General features: G+C 41.0%; 1 protein-coding gene across 1 annotated transcript in view; it reads left to right on the plus strand.

Moving 5' to 3' along the window:
• Positions 1-319: 319 nt before the first annotated feature.
• OPRK1 (opioid receptor kappa 1) overlaps positions 320-18,488 on the plus strand; it is a 30,430-nt gene continuing 12,261 nt past the window's right edge. Inside the window, 2 exon segments of the mRNA XM_045789159.2 lie at positions 320-576; positions 15,777-16,129. Of these exon segments, the coding sequence (XP_045645115.2) occupies positions 320-576; positions 15,777-16,129 (610 nt within the window).

The raw sequence follows: 18,488 nt of genomic DNA on the forward strand, positions 1-18,488 counted from the left end.
GCAACAGTCTGGGGACAGTTCCACCAGGGGACCGTGCCTAGGAAAGGGTTGGAGAGGATTTCAGGAGCCCGGGAAGAGGAGCGAGCGCTGTCCGCCTCACCAGTACCCAGCGGCCCCTAGAGGTCCGCCCTCCTTTTCCCGCCGCTGGGGACGTGCGCCGGGGTGGGCATCAGCGGGTACCGGGTTACCCGGGCTACTGGCCTCCGCGCGCTGGCCCGTGTGCGGCCAAAGTTTGCCTCTCCGGGTGCAGCTGGTTCTCTCGCTCTCGCGGCCCCGCAGGTTCTGCCTCTGCTTGCCCTCCAGCTGCAGCCGACTGAACATGGAGTCCCCGGTCCAGATCTTCCGCGGGGAGCCGGGCCCCACCTGCTCCCCGAGCACCTGCCTGCTCCCGAACGGCAGCGGCTGGCTGCCGGGCTGGGCCGAGACGGATGGCAACAGCAGCGGGGGCTCCGAGGGCGCGCCGCTGGAGTCCGCGCACATCTCACCCGCCATCCCTGTCATCATCACAGCGGTCTACTCCGTGGTGTTCGTCGTGGGCTTGGTGGGCAATTCTCTGGTCATGTTCGTGATCATCCGGTGAGTGCAGGGTCCAGGCGCCGCAGTGGCTGGGGTCGGGAGGGAAGGTCTGGCTCTGAGGCCGGGACGGACGGTTGGGGCTCCAGCCAGGCGGCGGGGACCCCTTGCCGTCGATGCAGGACTCCGGAGATTCTCAGAGGGTGGCCTTTTTGAAGTAAAGGATTTCCTGGAAGAGTTTTGGGTGGGGAACCGCGAGGTTCACACCGGGCGAATCGAACAGCTAGGGGCGTTTTGAGGATTTGAATGACCCTCCACTCCCCCCTCCCCGCCCCTGCAAGCCCCTACTGAAAACTATGGTATGGAAAGTACTAGGGTGTGGAGGAAGGTCAGTGTCTTCTGGAAAGGAAGCTAGTTCCTTTGCCTGGCTTTCTTGCTTGGTTGCCTGCGCCAGATCGGAGCACTTTGTTCTGTCCTTTGCAAATATTTCTTAAGGTAAAATTCAGGCCCATCGAATACACTGGAGATAATTCAGAATTTTCTGTGACTCATCAGATTGGTATTATGGTTTATGAGCAAAAGCCAATATACTATTTAGGGTTGTTGGTATCCATGCATGAGTCCTTTTAGTACTGAAATGTTATCTCATTTATTTAGAATATCAGTGATTTTTGTAAATAAGCCATCCAATATTTATTCTCTAAAGTGTGGGTTGTAGAGGTTTTAAAAAATTGCTTTACTTTTTATTTTCCACCGAGAGAAACTGAAGGTTCTATTTTATTGTTCTTTGGTGGCATTACATCCAGGTCAGCTTCTAATTATAAATAGCCAAATATGCACCTATTTTCACTAATTTTCTGGTAAGTGAAGTGATTCTTATATTGGCCTCTTTGAACAAAGAAAACAAGAAAAGAAAAAAAAATCCCAACTTTTCACTCAGTCCCCTTTGATATATATATATTTCACTTTCTGGGGGAGTTAATGCTTTGGAAATACACCTTTGAGAGTGAGTAAGGAGATTACATTCCTATGAGAAGTCCCTGTGAAATAAAGGACACAAGACACTCTTTTCAGGGACATTGAAGGGATGAAGAAAAACTACGTTTTTGTTTTTTAATTCTAACTTTAGTTTAGCTCTTTATTTATTATGAACCTTAAGAACATTATCTATAGTAGCATGAATCTTGGGAAATCGTCATAATAAAAAATGCCCATTTATCTGTCTATCTAGGTTTGAGAATATCAGGTCTTTTATCGTCATCTGTGCTCTGGAACTAAAACCCATCATTTAAGCCTCCAAATACATATTATAAATCTCATTTCACCTACAATTGGTGTTTGTAGCTTGGTAGCCTTGGTTTCCATAATTGTGTATTGCATATTATAGGCATTCTATCTGTAATGAGTAGAGGCTACAGAGGGAGGAGATATTTTAAAAGCACATTGTTTTTCTAAGTCATTAGTAATTTCAGGGCTGCTCTCCATTAGAGAGAAGATTATAGCAACCAAAAGAAAAGAAAAGACAGCTGTGTTCTCAATTACAATTAAAATTTTTAGGAGCTCTTTGGTTCAGAGGCTGTTATTTTGTAATAAAACATTGTTACACAAAAATAAGATGCTAAGAAAAAAGCCAACTCTGTTCCTACTTATATCATATTTAAGTGCATGAGCAAAACAAGTACATCTTATTGTTATTTGAATGAGCACCTGAAGTTTTGAATTTGAGAAGAGCTTCTTAGTTGCTTAACAACTGTTTGTATAGCCCCGCGGAGTAGGATCAAAAGGAATGAAGAATCCTAAAATATGTGCAAAGACAACTCCATGGGGAACAGTAAATATGTCAGAATGAAAACAGAATCCCAAATTAACTAGGACTTTTAATGGCAAATATGAATATGAAGAAATAGAAATAGAAATGAAATATAAATATATATAACAATTACATGTAATTATACATAATGAATAATCACCATTATAAATAGTAATATAGTACACTTACTAATTATTCATATATTTATATAACATATACAATATATAATTATATATATGTGTGTATGTGTCTCTGCGTGTGTGTGTGTATCCAAAAGGTATCCAGGACTAAAATTTGTTAAAAGGAGATAAATTCAGCTAAAAATACAAAAGAAGTTAGCTAGTTCATGTAACATCATCCATCCTCCCACCCCACTCCCAACTACTTGGAGATGAAATATGAAAAGTGAGAAGTTATACTATCATCCTGGAATGCCAATGTCCTGAAACATTAGTTTGCTTACATATATAGCTAAGAGGATTAAGAAGTATTTGCAGTTGGTTAAGACTGAGAGATGGTCAAAGAGCTGAAAAATAAATCCTCAAAAGAAAAGTTGGTGGATGTGGGTTTATTTCACTCGGAAGAAGGGACTGAAGACTAGAGAGAGGTGGCTATGGTGTACACATCAGAACTGAGAGCAGAACCGGAGTGAAGAATTCATATGCAGCTTTTATAATTGATGTTGAGGTCTGAGCAACACTGCTTGAAAAGATGGAGGATCACTTTTGAGAGGGGCACTATTTTAAAATATTACACATTGAAAAGGGCCATGGTTCAGTCATCTAGGACATCATTCTAAAGATGGGATTTAGAAGTTTGGATGTCGGGGCAGGTGCAGATCTGAGATGGCCAGCTCAGACTTGGGAAGAAAGTTATGGTTGTCGAAAAAGCTTTGACTATTTTTAGACCTATCTTGCAACAAATGCTGAGATGCCCACCCACACCAACATCCTGGATCTTGCCAGGCAGTCTCACCTGTGATATCTTAAACTTTTCCTTCTCCTGCAACTTCCATGCATACAGCTGTCTCCTCCCCTAGCAGATATGACTAAAACTTAAGGGACACTAAATATATGCCAAGCCAGTAAAGCTCCCTACTTCACGTGAATCATTTTATTTACTCTTCCCAACTATAGGTGTATTACCATCTGCATTTAACAGATGGTGAAATGAAGGCAAAGTAAGATTAAATAAACTAAGGTCACACCTTGCTGATTGTGGAGCCAGCCTGACCCGAGAGCCTGTGCTTTAGTTCACTGTTCAATTCACTGCCCACTACACCACTTCTGCAGACCTGTTACCCAGCAGCCTTCATTTTTTCCCAGATTCTCTTTTTATCTTACCTGACTGGACACCATAAACCATCGCCACAGCATCTCTTGACAATACATTCAGCTGCCTTGCCTTCTTGTCCTTCTGCCATTGTCTTCCACCGAACCTCAACGCTGGATCAAGCCAGTACCTTATTTTCCTATTCCTATTCCTGGCAAATTGAATGCTGCTGAATACAATCAATTCTATCTTTGTTAAGATAAACTTGAAGGCAAAGTCACCGCCTTCAAGTGTATCTGACCCCAAGTCTGCCTAGTGTCTCTGTGTCTCTCTCCTATTTCCAGAAAAAGCCAATTCCTTTTCCCATTTGTCACTAAAAAAGCAAAAACAAAAACAAAAAACCAACCAAACAAACCAAAAGCAGCAATAACAACAACAAAAACTAGTTTAATTGGCACTAATTTGTAAGCCCTCTTCCTGACCATATTTCATCATGCTCAGGGGATGTTCTTAACCCAGTAGTTCATTGTGACACTAGAGTCTAGCTGCTGGGAATGCTCTTCCTACATACATGCATTGGCATCCGTCCTCCCTTATATCATTCCATCTCTTTGGAGATGTTTCCATATTTGTATGCAGGGCAAATCCCTGCTCCTGAGAATTGAATCTCATCACCTCTGGCTCTCCTGAGGTCTCTGCTGTGTTAGCTATCCCCTTTCTATGCTATCTGTAATGTCTCCACTCTTTTTGTCCTGTAAGCATCTGGACATACTCAAGCATCTGTCATCTTACAGGTAATCAATATCCACGACCCTTCCATTTTTCTGAGTTCCCTTAGCTAATGTCTTTTCATCCTCCTGTGTGTTGTAGGTAAGCTTCTTGGAGGGATAATCCTTTTTCTTCATTTTCTTGTCTTCCACCTGTTACTCAGCCCCAAGCACTTGGGTTCCCTCCCTGACACTCCTTTACCAAAACTAGAGAGCATCATGTTTCAGCTGCTCATTTTCGGCTGACTGTCCCTTGATTTCTGTGGAGATTTGGCATGCTAAACCAGTCTTACACCCCTCACTTTCTCTGATAGCACCCTGTCCTTCACTTCCTGACACATCCTTGGGGTTTCTCATCTATAACACAGACTCTTCTTCCACTTGTGTTTCTTAATTGGTCATATTCTCCAGAGCCTTCTCAGCAATACTGTCCCACTTTTCACATTCTCTGTATTAGTCAGGATTCAATCAGAACAGCAGAACCAGTAGGAGATGTACATGTGAAGAGATCTATTGCAAGGATTTGGGTTATGTGACAGTGGGACTGGCTGAGCAAGTCTGAAACCCAGAGGGCAGGCATCAGCAGAGGCAGGCTGCTGGCCACAGGTGGAACTTTTTTCTCAGGGAAGCCACTGCTCTGCTTTCTATTAGTGTGCTAGGGCTGCCATCACAAAGTGCCACGGACTGGGTGGTTTAAACAACAGAAATTATTGTCTCACAGGGAGGCTGGAAGTCCAGAGATCAAGGTGTTGGCAGGGTTGGTTTCTTCTGAGGCCTCTCTCCTTGGCTTTATAGATGGCTGTTTTCTCCCTGTGTCCTCACATGGTTTTCCTTCTGTGGGTGTCTGTGTCCTAATCTCCTCCTTTGATACAGACACCAGTAAAATTGGATTAGGGCCCACCCTCATGATCCCATTTTACCCTGATTTTACCTCACTTTGACTCTTCGAAGGCTCTATCTTCAAATACAGTCACATTCTGAGATACTGGGGTGTTAGAACTTGAATGCATGTATCTGAGGGGACATAATCCAGCCCTAATCGCTGCCTACCCCCTTTCTGTTCTCCTTAAGAAAACACTTTCCTCAAGCTTCAATTTTCTTGATAATTATGTACATATGTTCTCTTTAGTTTGAAGAAAATCTTTACTCTTGTAAAGGCATGCTTCCTTTTAAGTTAAATGTAAGAATAAACAAGGAAAAAATTATTAGGACAAAAATAACAGGAATCAAGATTACTTGGTTTTTGGTCTTAAGTTTTACCTTTTACATTTCTCATTAGTTTTCATCAATTCATTGCTACCACAATAAAGACTTCTAGGCGGTCAGTCTTCTGCTAACCTTGCCCTGAGAGTAGATTTGCTTCCCCATAGTTCAGCCTGGGCAGTGTTGAAATTTCCTAAGAGGGACAACTTTACAAGAGGCTTAGGAAAAAAACAAAACAAAACAAAACAACAAAACAGAACCACAAATATACTCTGGAAATGGTTCCATTTCCTGAACTCAAATTTCTTCTCCAAAGGCAGCCAACCCACCTGAGCTTTCTGGGCACAGAGGTTGTTTTTTGCAAGGGTATCTGTTTTCTTCCTCATAAATTGGGGGACAGAGTGTTTCTTCCCCAAGCCACTGACAGAAGTCCCACTCTGCAGAGACCATCTTAGGTCACATTGCATATACGGACTCAGGTCTCCCCTGAGTTGGTCTGAGTCCCATGGTTGAACTTGTGACCATCCCAGGAAACTGTGTGGCTATCACTGAATTGGGTAGATATGGGAAGAAGTGAGTTGACCCAATCAGAGTGTCCGATGCAGTGCCTGCCTCTTTTCCATCCAGAGAAAAGAATGTCTGTTCTTTCTGGAAGTTCTCATTGCAGTCATGGCAGTTGTACGTACACACATATTCCATATTCTCTCAGATGTCACTATAGCCTACCTTGGATAATACCGCCAGACTACACCTAGTGAGGTATTGAAAAAAAGGCAAAAGCTTGGGTATAATTAACCTTTTGCTGCTCCCTCTCTGACCTCCATCTTATCTCAGGCCTTGATTGAAAAATATGTTCTCATTTATCCTGAGTTCTCTTTTTGGAATCAACGTTGAACATTTCCTTAAAAGTAAGCATAGTGAGGGGCGCCTGGGTGGCACAGCGGTTAAGCGTCTGCCTCCGGCTCAGGGCGTGATCCCGGCGTTATGGGATCGAGCCCCACATCAGGCTCCTCTGGTATGAGCCTGCTTCTTCCTCTCCCGCTCCCCCTGCTTGTGTTCCCTCTCTCGCTGGCTGTCTCTATTTCTGTCGAATAAATAAATAAAATCTTTAAAAAAAAAAAAAAGTAAGCATAGTGAAGATCCCTCCAGAAATTATTTTCAAAAGTGCCTATCTTGCATTTTTCCAAGTAATTTTATTATTTCATAAGCTCTCAAAAGAGAGAATTGGTTTCACTGCAACTGGTGATATGGATTAGCAAAATGGAACTATTTTCTTCCATGTGGAACATGTGATTGCAGCTGAAATCCAAATCCTTGTGTTTCACAGATCAGAGACTAGCCAGCTGCATCTCCCTCCCCCCCAAAAAAATGAAAAGAAAGAAAGAAAGAGAAAGAAAACCAATTTGGTCATCTGGTATAGAGCTCCTAACCTTTAACAGACTCCAGGCAAAATCCTAGTTTTCCAAATCACTTCTTGATTCTATTGACTTTATGAGACTTTAGAATTTTTACTGGTGCCTGTCTTCGACTTAGGTTGAGGAGGGACTTATTTCTGGCTGGGAGATGATTGCCCCTCTCCATTGATCATTCAGCTGTATTTCTTGAGTAGCAGTATCTTCCTGTGAGCTGAAAAGTTGGCGATTTTTTCACTCCAGATTAACTTCTGGGTGCACTCAATTGTTGTTGCCCCGGGGGCTCTGTCCTCAGTGCAAAAACCTAAAATTGTATGGCTGCAGGACAGATTTTTTTCTAAGGCTTGACTTATGTGGTTTCAGTGGTGCAAGTAATGCAGGCTCAAAACTGTATTAACAAAAGATTTATTCTTCCACAGAAAATCAGCCAATTTTTGTTTGTTTCTTTCTTTGGAGGGGATACTGGCTTATGTCTGAGATAAGGAAGACTGATGTAAGAGAGGAGATTTTAGGAGTGGGGATAATATTGTAAAAGGCTTGTGTGTGTGTGTGTGTGTGTGTGTTTAAACACCCCTTCTCTGGTCCAGCAAGTCGGAATTTAGAAGAAAGATGAGAAAAACAGAAAGCACGTGATGACTATGTGATGAATTGAGAGACCCCAAAGAACTGGTCTGAAGGTGGAGAAGGGAGCCTTCAGATTAACAACGGCTAGAATTTGGAGCATTTAGAGACAATTGGAACACTTTTCTGAGCTCCTGCTAAGTATTAACTTACTTAACCTCACAAGACAACTAAACTCGGTCTGTTTACCATGTTGCTTTCCACCCAGTGAAGGGGCCATTTCCTTCTGATACAGAGTGGAAGGGTAAACTTGTCTCCTCTCTGCCAGCATCCTGTGGCTCCCTTAGCTATGTCAGTTTTCTGTATAAAATTAGAAAAATCATTTAAGATATCTGTGTAATTCTAAATATGCAGATAGTTGTTGGCTGAGAAACAACATGTCAATCACATGAGATTTATAGTTTTTCTACTGGGTGTTGTCAGGCATGATAAACACTCACCCTGTGTGCACAGTTGAACACACTAGAACATTCATTCTGGGTGTTAGGACCATGCCTACAGAGGACAAATCTATCCTGGGCACCAGCTGTTGCAGTGAAATCACTGTTCTACTTTCTTCCACTGCCCTTCATGGACAGTCTGCCCACCCCCATGGTATGTGTTGTATGTCCACCGATCCGGCTGTATATCACTACCAGCTTGGCCACTGAGGCTGTGACAGTCGTGGAACTCAGGGACACATTCTGCTCCTCTGTTCTTTCTATAGCTTTTGCTCTTTTGCGTATGGGAGAATAATTCTGGGGAACTGAAGGGGCTTGACGTCTGTGTGAATCTGTAGATTCACACAGTGAATGTGAATATAGTGAATATATTCAATTGCAGCGTCAGATCATTGGAGAAACAGTGACCGAATTTCCTTTACTTTCCTTAAAAATTAATAAGCTATTGCCCCTTAGTAAAGAACCATAATTTCAGGGGTGCCTGGGTGGCTCAGTTGTTAAGCCTCTGCCTTCAGCTCAGGGCGTGATCCCAAGGTCCTGGGATCAAGCCCCGCATTGGGCTCCCTGCTTTGCTGGGAAGCCTGCTTCTTCCTCTCCCGCTCCCCCTGCTTGTGTTCCCTCTCTTGCTGGCTGTCTCTCTCTCTGTAAAATAAATAAATAAAATTTAAAAAAAGAACCATGATTTCAATAGTAAATAATCCAAAAAGACATGGCAACTTAATTTCGAGATGAACTGAAAGTTATCTGGAGAATTAATGAAGCAAACTCATTATGTTTTCAAATAAATTCTTCTGAAACTTCACATCAGTAAAGCCATCATTACTGATCGTTTCAAATATGAAATTTGAATGCTCTGTATCTGGAAAATATGCCCAGGAAAATGAATAAATCATTCTTGTTGCCAGTGCAGAGAAAAGAGTGTCAAAGCATGTCTCTCATTATGCTAGTCCTCCATTGTTGGTTTAAAAGGACTGCATTTTCCCAGGTATCACAGAAATTTCCTTCTACTGAGCTTGGTGTGCTAGGGGTCTTCAGACCTTAGCGCAGCTCCAGTCTTGTAAGATAGTGAGTGGCCAGCTTCCTGTGGGTCAGGAGTATTTGGTCACACTCATTCTTTTCACCAGGACCAAACAGCAATTCTTCAGGTGTATTCTGTAGGCCTGTAGGTATTTGCTATACTAAAGGGGTATATTCAGAAAAATGACCGCTCATGTGTTTATTTGTTTATTTCATTCTGTTGGACCTATAGTTCAATGGCTACAGATTTTACCTCCTAATGTCTCACTAACTTGTGGTCTGAGGCAAGCCATTTACTTCCTCTTTACTCTTTTTCCTCACCCAAGCAATGGGTATTGTTTGTGGAAAAACTGCAACTTTATAATGTACATGACAGCCTTTGTCCATGGATGGGCAGCGTGCTAGTGTTTAATATTAGTATTCCATTCCCCATATCAAATATTTTTACCCTCATGATGCGTACTTCACCACACTTATTAGAATGGTTTTCAATCTTTAGCTGGGGAAGAAGCAGAACTCACAGAATCACATTATTTCTCTGATAAAATTTCTCCCTCCTTAAAAAATTTTGGAATGAAAGCCCTGAATGCCTTTACTGATTAGCTATGGAGTCTGAGAACCCCTGAAAATCATCTCTAAGACTGTTTACTCTTCAGAAGAAGTGGGGGCAGTGGTATCATATGGAACTGTCAGGCAGGTTGTTAGGACCGTGGCAGGGAGTTAGTAACCACAGTAATGATACTAGCGGCAGCACTGATGACTGCAAGGGCTGGCATCCAATGAGCAATCATCAAATACCAAGTCCTGTGTTGAGTACGTTGAGGGATTGTCTCACTTAGTCATCAAGACAACTTTGCCAGATAAAGTTCCCGAAACAGAGTCTGCCCCACAATAAACCCTTAATGCTCCACATGGTTTGCCTCTTGGTATTCCAGGTCCTCTGTGGCCTGAGACCCCATTTCCCAGCTCAGCCAGGTTTCCATTACTGTAGCCATGAAAGCCTCTCTCTCCAAATCCTTCTCAAAGTGCAAGAACCTGTCCAGGTTATGTCTCCTTTAAATGTGTCCTGATCTCCTCACTACACGCTGATCCCGCCCTTCTGTCTATTCCTCTAGTTCACGTTGTAATTTTGACTCTGTCAGTTGAAAAGCTCCCAGGGGCATGTTCTGTATATTGAGTTTTTCAGTCATCCTCAATGCCTAGTATATTGCTGTGTATGGAGCAGGCACTTAAAAATGTGTTGAAATAATGAAATGATGAAGGCGGGGGGCGGGGAAGCTTGACTATAACCAGAGAGAAGAGAGGGTGTGTGTGTGTTGTCAGCATGGGGGACAATTGCAGGTAAGAGCTAAAAATAACTGAAATCAATAAAATGGAAAACATGTTTGTATTTAAAGCTATATGGTGATTACCCATCAAGATTATGGGTTTGTTATGCTGTCATAAAGTTAAAAGGAGCTCCTGATTAAAGAAGAATCATTTAAATTTAAAATAAAAAAGCACTTGGGCAATCAATACATCTCAACAGCAAGGGATGCTAATTGTTCAAGAATGAGCTCTTCTACCTGCACAGTGTCTGAGCACAGCAGGCCCTTGGGAAGAACAAGAAGATGTGAGACTGCTGTGGTTCAAGGTCAATGTTCCCCCCCCCCCCATGCCTCATTTTTCGTGTGGCAAGTGCCATGCTCTCCCAGAAACCCTGCCTGGTGACACTGATTCCTGATAGTTCAGCAGATAACCTTGTGTGTATATGGCTGCCAATCCAGAAGCCACCCCTCAATTCTCGGTAAAGAGAACTCCAGTAAGAAGGTCTTGAGTTAACATATGATGAGGAGCATTTCTCACTGCCGGAGACACCCTCCACCACGTAGCCAGGTGATGACCTTCCTCATGGCTGGCACCCTGGGTTCTCTGGTTGACCTCTCTTCCTGGCCTGCTTCCTGCATCCCCTCCAGTACACCTTACCATCATTTCCAGGTTTGCAACATTGACAAGTGTAGTGAGGACAGCCCACAGATTTTGCTCTTTTAGTGCCATATGCTCCTGTGGTGTGTACGCTAAAAAGTGCAACCACTCGCTGCCAGCCCACCTCCAGCTTCTCTATACGAGCCAAAACTTCCCACCCAGATGGTGCCATTTTACTTGAAATACTTGCACATTTTTGTAAAGCAGGGTGGATGAAATGGAAAATAATTTCATATCTTATTGTAGTAAGAAAGCTTACTTTTTTCCCCCTTCGGGGGATATTTGACTGAAAGGACTAGCTACTATCTCCTTTTGATTAAATGAACAATACCAGATTGTGAGGGTCTTATTATCACACTTTCACAGGATTCGGTCCGGTATAGCACATAAAAGACCCTCAGTAAATATTTGTTGAATTCATAGTTTATTCACTAGTTTGAATTACACCTGTCAGTTCTCCCTTTCAGTGTGGTAGGTTTATAAATATGTATCTTCCAGACCCCTGGAGAGAGGCCTTGCCCTGCTGCCCCTTCCAGATTGTCCCACGGAGGTCTGCCTTTGCCAACATTAGAAACATCACTTTAGAGTGCCTGGGTGTCTCAGTCAGTTAAGCATCTGCTTTTGGCTCAGGGTCTTGATCCCAGGATCCTGGGATTGAGTCCCGAAGCATTGGGCCCCCTGCTCAGCGGGGAGTCTGCTTCTCCCTCTGCCCCCCCCCCTCCCCCGCTCCTGCTTGTGTGCCCTTGCTCTCTCTCTCTTTCTCCCCAAGAATCCCTGATATTAACAAAGATTGTAGCAGGTAGTGCCTTTGACTTCTGCTCTCATATTTAGTGACTCTAATATTGCAAAGGCACAGGTAACTAGGGAATTTATTATCACAAAAATAAATAAAACCTTAAAAAAATTTAAAAAAAAACATCACTTTACTCACCTGAGTCTAACTTGCTTCACTAATATTAGGGAGAAGACTGGCTAAACTCGAGGAGCAGTTGTCGTGAGAATCAGATAAAAAACATGGAGATCAAAGCACGGGCCTTTGTAAATTATACAGTGCTTGGGGGGTTTTAAGAATGCAGAGGTTTGAGACTTGCAATGCCGTTTATAGCCATATGACTTTGAGAAATGCACATTACTCCCGTGAGTCTCAGGGGCATCATCTGTAGAAAAGGGATACTGATACCTACCATGTGATGTTGTGGCAAGGACTGAATGGGATAAATATGTGGGATGTACAGCAGAGTCTGACACAGGGAGTGTTTGAAATAAATGGTTACTAATATTGTCATCATTAACATGAACCATCTCAAAATGAGAGTGACGCCCTGACACTGGGATGCTGGCAGATCTGGGGGTCTCTATGGCAAGAGGGTGCTGGTATGTTTCTAGGTCTCTAGGTGTCTCTGGCCCTGGGGGCTGGTGACAGTGGTAGTTCTTACATGAATGGTCTGGGCAGAGCTTGTTTCTCTGGGAGCAAGAACTTTTGCTACAATTATTATTGTTAAAATTAGTGTAATTTGTAGACATTTCTGTTATAGGTGCTCATCTCTCTTATTCTGAGATCTGATGACAGGATTTGAATTCTTTATAAATTCAAGGCTTAAGCAATTTCATGTATTTATTTGTTAAAATATTTTTGAAAAGCTAAGAGAAATTGACTTATCATTTTATGATTAAAGATGTGTATTATATATATAATATGTATATATATATTTCCATCAATTTTTATTTACATTCTAGTCAGTTAATATATAGTATAATATTGGTTTTAGGTATAGAATTTAATGACTCATCACTTACATATAACACCCAGTGTTCATCACAACAAATGTCTTCTTTAATGCCAATCACCGATCTGGCCCATCTCCCCACCCACCTCCCCTCCAGCAACCCTCAGTTTGTTTTCTATAGTTAACAGTCTCTTATAGTTTGCCTCCCTCTCTTTTTTTTCCTTCCTCTATGTTCATCTGTTTTGTTTCTTAAATTCCACATATGAGTGAAATCATATGGTATTTGTCTTCCTCTGACTGACTTATTTTGCTTAGCATAATATACTCTAGCTCCATCCACGTTATTGTAAATGGCAAGATTTCATTCTTTTTTATGGCTGAGAATTATTCCATTGTGTATATATACCACATCTTCTTCATCCATTCATCAGTTGGTGGACACTTGGGCTCTTTCCATAATTTGGGATGATTAAGATGCATATTATATTTTATCATAACTCATATTTCATTCCATTCACATTCTTCTAGCATGTAAAGTTGCAGGCATCATTTTTACTATTATCTTTCATATTCAAGCTGAACCATGGCTCTAACCAAAAACTAGGTTCCTTTTTTTTCTTCTTGTGGTGACTGATGGCTTCCACATACATAAGGGAAGGAGAGGAGTTGAAGACCATGAAATAAATTAGGCATATTCTCTGGATTAGGAGCTTTCCATTAATTATTTCAGGAGCTCTATAAGATAAACATTATATTTCCCATTTTATAGTTGAGAAACTGAAGCTCCGTATTTAGTGACCTTTCCAAAATCTAACAGTTGGAGGGAAAAATAAGAACTGGAACCCAGGTCTACCCAACTGTATGAGACAGGGAACATCTGTCTAACTTCATAAAGTAAGAGGAGAATATCAGGGTCACTAAATATGAGAGCAGAAGTCAAAGGCACTGCCAGCTACAATCTTTGTTAATATCAGGGATTCTTGGAAAGAAAGTTGACAGAATAGGAGGTTGGCTTGTAAGACACACTTTTCAAACATAAAACCATACCCTAAAGAACACAACATTTGAACAGATAGCGTTTCAGTCTTGCTCACTGGAAACATTTGCTTTGTCTCAGTAAGTGGACTTTCCTAGGTATCTGTGTCTTTTTAATCACTATTTATTTATTTATTTATTTACTTACTTACTTATTTATGAGAGAGAGCAGAAGCAGGGGGGAGGGGCAGGGGGAGGAGCAGACTCCCCACTGAGCAGGGAAGCCGACATGGGATTTGATCCCAGGACCCCGAGTTCATGACTTGAGCCGAAGGCAGATGCTTAACTGACTGAGCCATCCAGGCGCCCCACATTTAATCACTTTCTAAAACTTGTAGGCCACTTAATAATATTTGAGTAAAATTGTAAAGGTAAAACTTAACATATTTTAAAGTAAACTCATTCTCCAGATTAAAGCACTGTTTAGATAAAAGAGCATCAATTGAAACCCACAGATACTGACTCTGTGCCATTCTTCACCATGCCTCCATCCAAGCACAGACAAACCATTTTGTAGCAAGAAGGAAAGAGAGGAGGGGAGGATTTGAGGGGAGGGTGAGTGGGATGCTGAGAGTAAAGTGTGATCCTATGTGTAACACATTTTGAATCAGGTCATCTACTGCCTTTACGTTGAGTATGGCCATTTGGTTTTATTATCTTTATGTGACAGGACCTGAAACTCAGAAAAGTCATACACTGAATCCAGACTCTGGATGATCTGACTTCATAGAAGACCATTCTGCCTCCCAGGAGAGCCAAGGCCGTTCTGTCACTACATGTTAAAAGACATTTCTCATGTAGAAGTTTATGTATTGAAAGACATCCTAGCAGTGATCAATAAAAACCAGTGATATTGATTTTACAGACAAAGCGTAATTTTCCATAAGGCAGCTCCTTATAAACGACCTTTAATAACAGTCAAAGCTATATCATTAAGAATGTACATGGGGCATGACTGATTTAATTATGATAAAGTCTACAAATCTGAGGTGTGTAGAAAGTAGTTAACGTGGATTTCTCCTACATATTCAGAGGCATTTGGCCTCTGAAAACCTGCTGATACTGTTTGGAATGTTTCATGCCCTATAGATCCCTCAGGGAGCATTCTCTAAGTAAAACAATCCTCTTAATTCAGTTGTAGTTGAAAATGGAATTGTTCTAAACTTGATGTTATGATGGAAAGAATAATTTAGGCTTAAAGGCAATGTTTTTGACCTGTTTTGAAAATTACTGTCCCCTTAGTTGGAAGAGAACAACTTATGTGCTTTAAAAATCTCTCAATATGAGAGTAAAGAAAAACTGAGTTATTTCTCACCTACTGTGCTAGATTACATTTAGTGCTGTGATGTGTATAAGGAAGAACTCAGCCTGCTTTATTTACATAATGCATGTAAGATGAAAAACTAATGGCACACTGGCAAACAAAAATCAACACATTTAGCTGTGTTTTAGCCATTGAAATTGAATGTATTTAAAAAATGAAAACCAGTTTGAATTTTCAAAAGACGTAATTACAATGATGGGTTTCTCAAAATGACCCTGAGGAAAAGTTGAGTAAGCTTTATCTTTGTTTTACACAGTGAAAGGGAAGTAATAAAGTATGTAAAAAAATGCTTAAAGGCAAGCAACTCCAGATAGGATTAAAATGAATTGTCAGTCACAAAATAAAGACCTGTATTATGTGCGAGTCTGTCAAAAAGATCTGTATGTATATTTATCTATTTATCTATGCTATTTTCTTTGCCTTTTTAAATTTAAATATATTTTGAAAAAAGCACTAGAATAAAAGCTAAGTCAAGTCAGAGATTTTTGTCCATTTTTCCTACTACCCCTAATATCTAGAACCATCCTTTTACATATTAGATGCTCAATAAATATGTAAAGAATAAGTGAATGAAAAACAAATTTAATAAGTCAAAGGTTGTTACAAACACATTTACCTCATGGACTTGACACAAAGTTGAAGAGAAATGATCTTGTTTCTTGTCTTTTAGATACACAAAGATGAAGACAGCAACCAACATTTATATATTTAACCTGGCGTTGGCGGATGCTTTAGTTACTACAACCATGCCCTTCCAGAGCACGGTCTATCTGATGAATTCCTGGCCATTTGGGGATGTGCTGTGCAAGATAGTCATTTCCATTGACTACTATAACATGTTTACCAGCATATTCACCTTGACCATGATGAGTGTGGACCGATACATTGCTGTGTGCCACCCCGTTAAGGCTTTAGACTTTCGCACACCCATGAAGGCAAAGATCATCAACATCTGTATTTGGCTCCTATCGTCATCTGTTGGTATATCTGCGATAGTCCTTGGAGGGACCAAAGTCAGGGAAGGTAAGGGCAGCCATGTTCATTTCATTTTTAACAACCCTAATTCTAATTTTATGAACTTTTAATTTGCAAGTGAGTAGAACACATATCCAGGGGAAAAACCAATTGCTAGTGGAAATACAATGCTTAAATCCACGGAAGATGAGAAACACAACAATTTTGTGCTTTCCATATTTAAACAGAGGATGGGATAAAGACATTACCCAAACACAGATCCCCAACCTATCTGCTATTCTGGACGTGCTTATCAGAATCAAGAGGGTTGGAGATGAAGCAGGGAACCATAGGCATGTGGATTTTTAGAATACAATCCATTGCATGCTGGCAATTGTAAGATATACCTACTTGCTCCTCTTCTTTCTCCCTAAAAAAAAAGGACCCTAAATCATTAGAAACCTATGCTGGCTCTTTACTCTTTTTCTTTAGGGGTTAATCTCCAGGTCACTATCATAACAGCTTCATTTGGCTGTAGGACATTCAGAATTGGGTTCACAGATGGATGATAATACACATGAGCAAAACTTAGATTTTGGACATACTAGTTCTTATCCAATGCAATCAGGATACTTGATGTTTTCCCAATATTGCTAGGCTAGTGGTTCTCACCCCAGGCTATGTGTTGGAATTACCTGGGCACTTCAGAAAATACAGATGATCCTTGAATAATGTGGGGGGCACCAACCCCATGTAGTCAAAAATCCTTGTATGACCTTTGACTCCCCCAAACTTAACTACTATTAGTCTACTGTTGATCCAGAAGGCTTACTGATAAAATAAACAGTTGGTTAACACATATTTTGTATAGTATATGTTTATATGCTGTATTCTTACAATAAAGTAAGCTGGAGAAAAGAAAATGTTATTAAGAAAATCATAAGGTAGAGAAAATACATTTATAGTACTGCTCTGTAATGAGAAAAATCTACATAAAGTGGACCTGTGCAGTTCAAACCCATGCTGTTCAAGGGTCAACTCTACTGCTGCCTGGGTCCCACCCTGGGAGGCTCTGGTTTAATTGACCTGAGCCACAGTCTGTGTATCTAGATATTTTTAAATATTTATTTATTTATTTATGAGGAAGGTGAGTATAGGGAAGGGAAGAGAGAAACTCAAGTGGACTCCGTGCTGAGCGTGGAGCTCAATGTAGGGCTTGATCCCAAGATCCTAGCCGAAATCAAGAGTCAGGTGCCTAACCATCTGTGCCACCCAGGTGCCCCTGCATGTCAAGATTTTTAGGATGTCCCCAGGTGACTCTGACCTGTAGCCATGGTGAGAACTACTGTTCCAGCAGTTTTGCTTTACTATTAAAAGTAAAGCAATGAAAATATCTTTGGTCTTAGTAGAAATTCATTGAGAAGAGGGGAAGAGAACCATCACTTTGTACTTTATAAATGCTATTTATTGCTGTAGCAGTTCTCTAAAATGTCTAGTTTGTAGGGAGGCTCATGATACCTGTAAATACAGATAGTTGAATATGTGTAGTAGGGACCTGCCAGATCATAGAAAAGGCAGGTGCTAAAATCATAGCTTACCTGGCATAGTCCACATTTGTAATGAAACACAATCTTTTCCCTCTTAAACTATAAAATGAATTTCCAGCTTAGCCATGGAAGGTGTTAAGCTATAATACTTGGTAAATTTTAAGATATGTCAAACTTTATCAGAGAAGCATTTTAAAATATAATTAATTACACACAGGATTTTGTTTCTTCGTGCATACAACAAATGGAAATAGAGTTGCAAGAAACTCTTCCAACCCTAGGGTGTTGATGCTTAAGAACTGGATTCAAGAGGAGAGGCTGCATATACACCATGAGGACTTGAGGAATGGGCCAGATAATAAAAGAAGATGGTGATTTTCCCCAGGGCAAATGAAAAACTGATTTTGAGATTTCATGACATACTTGCAGACTTAGCCACTACAGTCTTCTCATCATTTCCAGAAAAATGACATCCTAGAAGCAATGGATTTTAATTTGGTTTTTGAAAGATGAAATGAAGATAGATGTAGGTTTTCCAGGAAGGAGTTGCTGTAGATGAATGTGTGCAGATGCCGTGAAAGAAAGGATCCACCAGCATCGGGAGATTAATTTGTGCAGCAAATAGAGGGGAAAATGGGAGAAAATTAAAGTAATCTTGTAGACGGTTCCTTCCTTTCTTTGTTTCTTTTATTTTCTAAAGCAGATTTTGTTTATGTGATGAAATATTGTCCCTGAACCATCTAGTATGCTCATTTTTGACACTCCATGTCAAGGCTCTTGCATGACCAAGAGGAGTATTTTAGACATTCTCTATGCCCTGAATCAGAGCTGAATGGCATTGATAGTTTATAGTGTCGTGTTTGTGGAGAATGCTCACTGAA

This window comes from Ursus americanus, chromosome 9 (genome assembly GCF_024610735.1).
Source record: "Ursus americanus isolate L20-20 chromosome 9, mUrsAme1.1.p, whole genome shotgun sequence".
NCBI lineage: Eukaryota > Metazoa > Chordata > Mammalia > Carnivora > Ursidae > Ursus > Ursus americanus.